This window comes from Trachymyrmex septentrionalis, unplaced genomic scaffold (assembly GCF_001594115.1).
Source record: "Trachymyrmex septentrionalis isolate Tsep2-gDNA-1 unplaced genomic scaffold, Tsep1.0 scaffold13, whole genome shotgun sequence".
Lineage (NCBI taxonomy): Eukaryota > Metazoa > Arthropoda > Insecta > Hymenoptera > Formicidae > Trachymyrmex > Trachymyrmex septentrionalis.
This window is the reverse complement of record NW_017304438.1, coordinates 4,277,013-4,284,577: the sequence shown is the minus strand read 5'-3', so window position 1 is coordinate 4,284,577 and position 7,565 is coordinate 4,277,013. Positions and strand designations below refer to the sequence as shown.

The following is a 7,565-nucleotide window of genomic DNA, read 5'->3' as shown; positions in this document are numbered from 1 at the left end:
TGTGTATTATAAACAAATAAATTAATTATTTTAAAATGCATGATGTAAATGGTTTAAATAATAAATTAATTAAATATATATTAAGAAGGGCTACAAACCAAGTGAAAACACAAAAATGTAAATGCTAAGCAAAATATATTAATAATCGCTGAAACAAATTATATTCATTTCTATTTATTTTTGTTTTAATTTGTTTTAACGCTTACTAATATATTTTGCTTAGCACTTACATTTTTATATTTCTTTTTATTTTCACCCATTCCATTATAATTAATACCAGGAAGAAAGTTTATCTTACATTGTACAGAATGTATGGAAAAATAACCTGCATAAAATTTAACAAATTTTTAAATAATACAGAGATTAAAAAAAATTATTGATAAAGATTTATGAATTATACAGAATTATTAAGGAGAATAGTTTTAATAATTCATATATGAATTTCGTATTCTATTTCTGCAAAAGCTTTTTTATTGTAAAAAATTGAACTCATTTCAGAATATTCGCATATGACAGAGTAAAATTGCACTATCTAACAACTCGATATAATTAACTGTAGCAAAGTAAAGACATCCTATTAAAAGTAGAATAATATAAATTATTGCCAAATTAAAATTTTGCTTAAAATTTTTATGCTTGTAGCATTTAATAGAAAGAATATTGTAAAAATATTATTATTTTGAGAACATTAACAATCATTTTGAAAGTAAATAATAAAGACTACAAAAATTTACTGTTTTATGACAGAATTATTAAACAATTAATTAATTTTTTAATTTCAATAATTCCTTTCAATTATAATGTCAAAGAAACTGAAAATAGTAAATGTGTAACAGATGATAAAACTATTAATAATTGGATTTAAAATATAATAAATCTAATAGGGTAACTCCGGTATATACGCCGCGCCTATTAAAAACTTAATTTATTAAGTATTATTTACTATATTTATAGTAAACGAACTGTATCAGTAAAAACTTTGTATTGTCTACTACTATGAAAAAAAATATTAGAAATCCGAAATTTATTTTTCATATTAAAAAATAAACTTTTTGAAACCCTTGCATTTTTGCCATATATCCCATAGGAGTAGGATATACATGGTTATTCATAGAGGGAGGAGGGATATGTACAGCTTATGAAAAATTTACAAATAATACATATAAATAAGACGTATAATGACACAATAACTTATAAAATGTGTTTATAAGGTTTTATTAAGGAATAAGAATGAGTAAATATGTATATGAAATAATAAATAATATTTATAATCTTCCTACATATATTACAAGTGTTATGACATGAGGTACATATTTCATATAATATGTTTATTGTATTTAGTGACGCACTGAATTCAATCTGTGCACTTTGTATGCTTTGAACATAAATCCCGCTCGCTAAAAATGCTGTATATCCCAAACAAGTGGAATATATGTACAAGATAACAAACTAAGCAAAGAATACGAAAGCAAAGCACTTGTATTTTGCTATACAACATGCTTTACTATTCCACTACACATATGTATCACGAAATAACCTAAGTTTTCTACACGCCCTAGATTAATTATTTTATGTAGATTATAATTTGTGATGGCGTTTATTACAGTGACAAATCGATTCAACTCACAATAAATTCATTAATATTAACAATAAGAAGCTGAAATCATTTATACAATACTAATATAACATAAAGGCATGTAACGGAATAGTTGCGGGAAAATTATCCCCACTCTTTCTATTTTTTCTGACTTCTGCTGCGTAAATCCCAGCCCGACATATTTGCCGGAGTTATCCTATTTCTCTAATATCTAAATCTAAAATAATCTAAATATTATATAAATCCGCGTATGTTTCATTCATTACAATGTTAATTTTTGGCTTTCACAATGAACTATTCTCTTTAATTTAGCTGAATAATTTATTGATCAAAAGTGAGAATACAGTTTCGATTGAAACACAGATGGCTATTTTGGTACTATTTAAATTTTATGAAGAATCACTTATCCCGCTATCTATTGATCGAATCTTCTTCACATTTATGAAGTGTGGCCTTCGAATGTGAATTTATTTAATCTGATTGGATCTGTTATAATCTCTTAATTTAAACTTATTGATATAATTTAATAGTAATATATGAATTAATTAAATGTAATTTAATGCACTTTGTTAAAATTAAGAAGTAGAATATGAATAAAGATAAATAATAATGTCTTAAAATATTCAAATTCTTTTATTAAAATAATTCAGAATTAACATTTCAGACATTGTCGTCTTGTTATGAACTTGTACTATGCACGAAAACAATTCAGTTAAATTTACGGTCAATCTTGGATACAACGAAATATTTATTCTTTAGAAATAAAAGATGTAATATAGAAATTCATTAATGAATTATTTAACAAATCACGCACGTTTTGCCAAATATTTCTCGTTGGTCCACTTTGCAACAATTTTAAATATTAATCTATTACTCTTTTTTTCCCTGACTTTTATCTGGTCATTTTAAGTCTACAAATTTATTAGAAATCTTATGAGACAAAATTTAAATGAATGGTAGACTCTAGATTTTAGAAGATTTTGATATTACAATAATTAAAATATATATATGCAGACCTTTTTGGGAATGATTAAAATAAATATAAATTTAAAAAAAAAGAACTTTTATTTTTTCAGAATAAATTCAATTTAATTTTTTATTCTTAACAGTTTTAAAATTATATGACTAATAAAAGTTAACAGTTTTATCAATAAATTATATTAAGAATAAAGATCATTTTTTATAATCCGTTCTATTAAATTTTATACAATTTTTTAAGACATGTGACATCAAACTTATAATCTTAAAAAAGAAATGAATTTTATTGAAAAAGAATTTATTGAAAAAGTATTTATTGCAATTTTCTTGATTGTTGTTACTATTTCTAGTAATAACTTGCTATATTGTTAAATCTATGAAGCATTAAATTTAACCTAATTAAAGTCGTTACTGCTCAATATATTATTATTTTACACTAAAATAACAATATATTGAGTAAGAACAGTGACGACTTAAATTAGGTTAAATTTTAAACTATAAATTAAACAGTAGATTTAACATTATATACTTGTATATATAGTGTAGGTACTTTAAATAGTATAACAACTCAATTCGTAATTATTCAAACATAAAATGTACGATAAAAAAGATGTCTTTTTCAAGTTTCTTGTTTAGATCGCCATTATATAGATTTCAATTTAGCGTAAGCTGCAGATATTCTCGAAAATCTTAGTAATAGATACTTGGAAGAAACATGTAAGCAATAAAAAAGCGAGAAGATCTAAGAAACAATTGTCTTCGCTAGTTTTTTTCTTTACGAAATAAATGTAAAAAAGATAGGTGGATTTAGGTCTGGATTTAAACAGCAGACTGCAGCCAAATAAAATAAATATAATTTCCAATCGAATAAAATAGGATTAGGACGAAAAATCCTAGGAAAGTTAATACACCAGTTTCTACAATATATAAATCTAGAATTACATTTATTATTATTATTATTATTAGGCGTTAGGAACTCGAAAGCTCATTGCCGCAAATACCAAATCCCGCCACTGTTCCCGTCCCTGAGCCAGATCCCTCCATTTGTGACCCTCGTACCCCATTTCGTTAAGGTCCATTCTAATATTTTCTTCCCATCTACGTCTTGGTCTACCCAATGGTCTCTTCCCATCCGGTTTACCAATTAGCACTTTATATGCAATTCGATTCTCATCCATACGCGCCGCGTGACCTGCCCATCTTAATCGACGCGATTTTATGACATTAATAATATCCGGACTATTATATAATTGATGTAATTCTGCGTTGTGTAATTTTCTCCATTCGCCCGTTTCCTCATCGCGTTTTGCCCCGATGATTTTTCGAAGTACTTTATTTTCGAAAGCCCTAAATCTTTTCTCGTCTTGTAATGTAAGTGACCACGCTTCGCTGCCATAAAGGACTACCGGTAAAATAATCGTTCTGTAAATTCTAATTTTTAAGCGCCTAGACAATATCCGCGAACCGAGTAGTTTCTTAACCGAATAGAAGCACGCATTCCCCAAATTAATTCTTCTCTTGAGAAAAAAATCATAGTTAAATATTAAATGTATAAATTAATTTAACTTTAATTAATTTATACATTTAATATTTAACTATGATTTTTTCCAAACGAATTGAATAATTAAACATGACTTAATGCAAGCATATTTGTACAGTCTTTTATATCTTATTGATTTTTCAAACAGGTCAGAGAGAGAGAGGGAAAGAGAGAGGAAGAGAGATTTTTCTTTTACAATCAAATTCTCATTTTCTACCATTTGCCAATGACAATCTGATCGATTGCCACAAAAAATGGACGAAGACAATTTAATTAAAATAAAATGAAAGTCATCAAAGATATGCCAATATTTGGATCTAAAAGTTCATATGCTTTTAATGAAAAAAATCATGGTATTTTTATAAATCATATATCTCATATGTTATGTCAATATTTGAAGATAAATTGGCATATAGTTTATAAAACTGAATATATAGATATATAATCTTACACTGAAATATTATTAACCATGAAGATGTAAATAAAACCGAATAAGACATTTTCCTTATTGTTAGTTGTGTTCACATATCGATCGACCTAATGTTATTTATTATTGATTAGAAATCTTTTTTTATAAGTGCATTTATTTGCGTAAATTTTAAATACAAATCATGTAATTTAATATCAAATATTGTGTTAGCAATATTATATACATTTTATAAGTTATCATTTGTTTTTAAACAGGTAAATAGTAATAGTTTTAATCTTCTAGAGGCGAATATTGGAAATTTACGTTTACTTTAAAATTACATTTGAGATAAATTCGGGATGTACGCATTAAATTAGTCACTTAAAAACTAAAAATAGAAAGTAAAAAAGCTTTTTTTGTGACAAGAGAGACGAGTTGTCCCTAAAGATAATTTTTAGTCATGAATATCAAAACTTGCTAGATATAACGAAAGTATGTACCGCAGAAAAGCTTCTATGCACGTAGATGTATCTACTTTTCATTGTTAGCAATTCTTTGAAATCACTTTGCAGTATGATTATCTTTAAAGACAGTATTTGCGCATAAGCACCCTTAATGCTACACCGAGTGTATACGTGAATGCATGCAAATGTCTCACGTACATATGCGATAGGTGCATTTGTATGTCATGCATACGTATAGACCGACAGCTAGTAATAGAACACCACAGGCTGAGTGTATTCAGTCGGTGTTACTGGGAATCTGATTTATAGTGTCCTAAGAATATAGCGCCTATTCGATAAGTGGAAGTCACTTTACTCTAGTAGGAATTGTAGAAAGTTATGGGACTCTCCACGCCAGAAAATCGATGTGACGATGGTTTGGAATTTCAGGGCATGCTTTACTTTCTTTCATCGCGTAAAGAAGACAAAGCTCAGATCGAACGTATTGAGAAAAGAATTGAACGTGATAACACTTCTAAATGTCGTGATTAAATCATTTATTGTAACAAAGTTATATCTTTAATAATTAATCTAAAGTAGCACTTTAAATTAATAAAATTATCATTAATTTAATCTATTATTACATCAAAATATAATTGTATATATATACAATTTGTTATATAAATGCATTTTAAACAAAAAGGTAACAGAAACATCTGGGAGTTATCTAATTTGATAAAATTGAAATTAAATTGACGTATATTGGATAGTATAAGTAAACAAAAATTCGTAGCGCTATAAATTTCAAAATTCAAGCAGTCGTAACTCTGTTAAAAGTGAACAAAATTTAAATTTTGAAAAAAGAATTTTTAAGCTTAAAATCTCTATTTTCGAAAAGTCACTTATGTCTTTTGAGTTTCCGTGAGTTTAATAATTTTTACATATATGGAAAACTACAAACTAAACAAAATTTTCTTCTCACTTCGTGGGCCTATCAACCAAAAAAAACTTACAAAAATTTTTTATTTTCTACTGTGAATGCTTAAAATTTTTTTCTCTACAAAATCATTGTTTAAAAATGTATTTTCTACAATTTTTGTTACTTTTATTTAATTATTGTGGAAATAAAAGAAGTATTTTGATTATTCAATACTTTGATTGCTTATATATAATAACTCCATGAAAAATTGTCGTATCACAATTAAAAAAAAAACAGATTCTTAAAGCTGACACTTTGCTCTATTGAATTGTATAATTGTCGAAGTTTTTTTAAAAAGATACAGACATAATATATACAAGTGAAATAGCGCTATAAAGTTTGTTTCAATCTTACACACACACACACACACGCGCGCGGGCGCAAAATATTATATGTGCGTATGTACAAACATATATACATGCATATATAATGAAATCTGTATCTATTATTTAAACTGAAAAATACAGAATAAATATGAACTGTCTCTCGAAAATAAAATTTGCTTACACTGAAACCGATAGAACAATATATCTGTTCATCGATTTGTGTGAATCGAAACGTTTGAAAACGTCGATACCTTCAAAAAAATATAGGTCTAAAATCCCATTAGTCAGGATATCGTTATTTATAGCATCCAAACACAAAATAACAGATTAAGTTTTAAATGTTGATGTTTACAATACTTCCTAAAGCGTTCGCACATAACTTTAAACGAAACCAATACTTTATTTATACTGTAAATACAATTTTTTACGGAACACTCTCAGTATTATTTCGAACATCAAAGCAATATAGATAGTTTCCCATGGAGCGCTATCTTTGTGCATAATAGCGTGTATACAACGTACATTCTTGTTAAGAAATTCCATCGTAATGAACATCATTTCATCAAAGGACTTATTTAAAGAATGCATTTATCCGAACAGGAAATAAGAATCATAAGGAAACAAGCTATTTCGTGCAGACATATATTTTAAGGTACTGTCGATGGAAGAAAAAAATGTATAATCTTATACGGTTATTTAACAAGTATCATATACGAGTATATCGTAACGCAGATATGAATTATGACAAAATTTTAAGTTCTCACATATATATTTAAAGCTAGTGGAAGTAATTATAAAGTAAAATGATCTTCTATATAATTTTTGTATATTATATTTTTTCAGTTCAACCAGCGTTTGTACGTGTCATCGATGAAAATTCTAAAAATACTTTGAGCACTGGCGCCACTTTAGGACCTATAAATGAGGGCTCGACAATATCATTGTATTGCGAGAGTGGAGAAGGCAAACCTGTACCTACGGTTGAGTGGTTTAAAGATGACGAGCTACTCGAAGGTAAGGATTTGCTTACGTTGAAACCGATAAGATCAGATGTATTTCTATTGAAAGAAGACAAGCCAAACTTAGTTCTTTAATTGATAACATTTTCTATAAATATCTTTTATTAAATAATTTAGCCATGCGATAATTCGACAATTTTTTATTCTTAGTAATAATAATAATTAATTACCAAATAATTATGACTGTATTGCACAGTAATGAAATTAATGAATTTAAAATACTAATCAGAGTATCGATCATGTAATTTTTTCCCTAGGACGGAAACGTAAAAAG

The 7,565-nt window shown here is 27.0% G+C and overlaps 1 protein-coding gene across 5 annotated transcripts in view; it reads left to right on the top strand.

Annotated features, from left to right (window-relative positions):
* LOC108756882 (hemicentin-1) overlaps window positions 1–7,565 on the top strand; it is a 175,052-nt gene that overhangs the window by 116,687 nt on the left and 50,800 nt on the right. For all 5 annotated transcript variants that reach the window (XM_018501028.1, XM_018501027.1, XM_018501025.1 and 2 more), the window contains exon 4: window positions 7,116–7,286. In XM_018501028.1, the coding sequence (XP_018356530.1) occupies window positions 7,116–7,286 (171 nt within the window). The remainder of the gene's footprint in view (window positions 1–7,115; window positions 7,287–7,565) is intronic.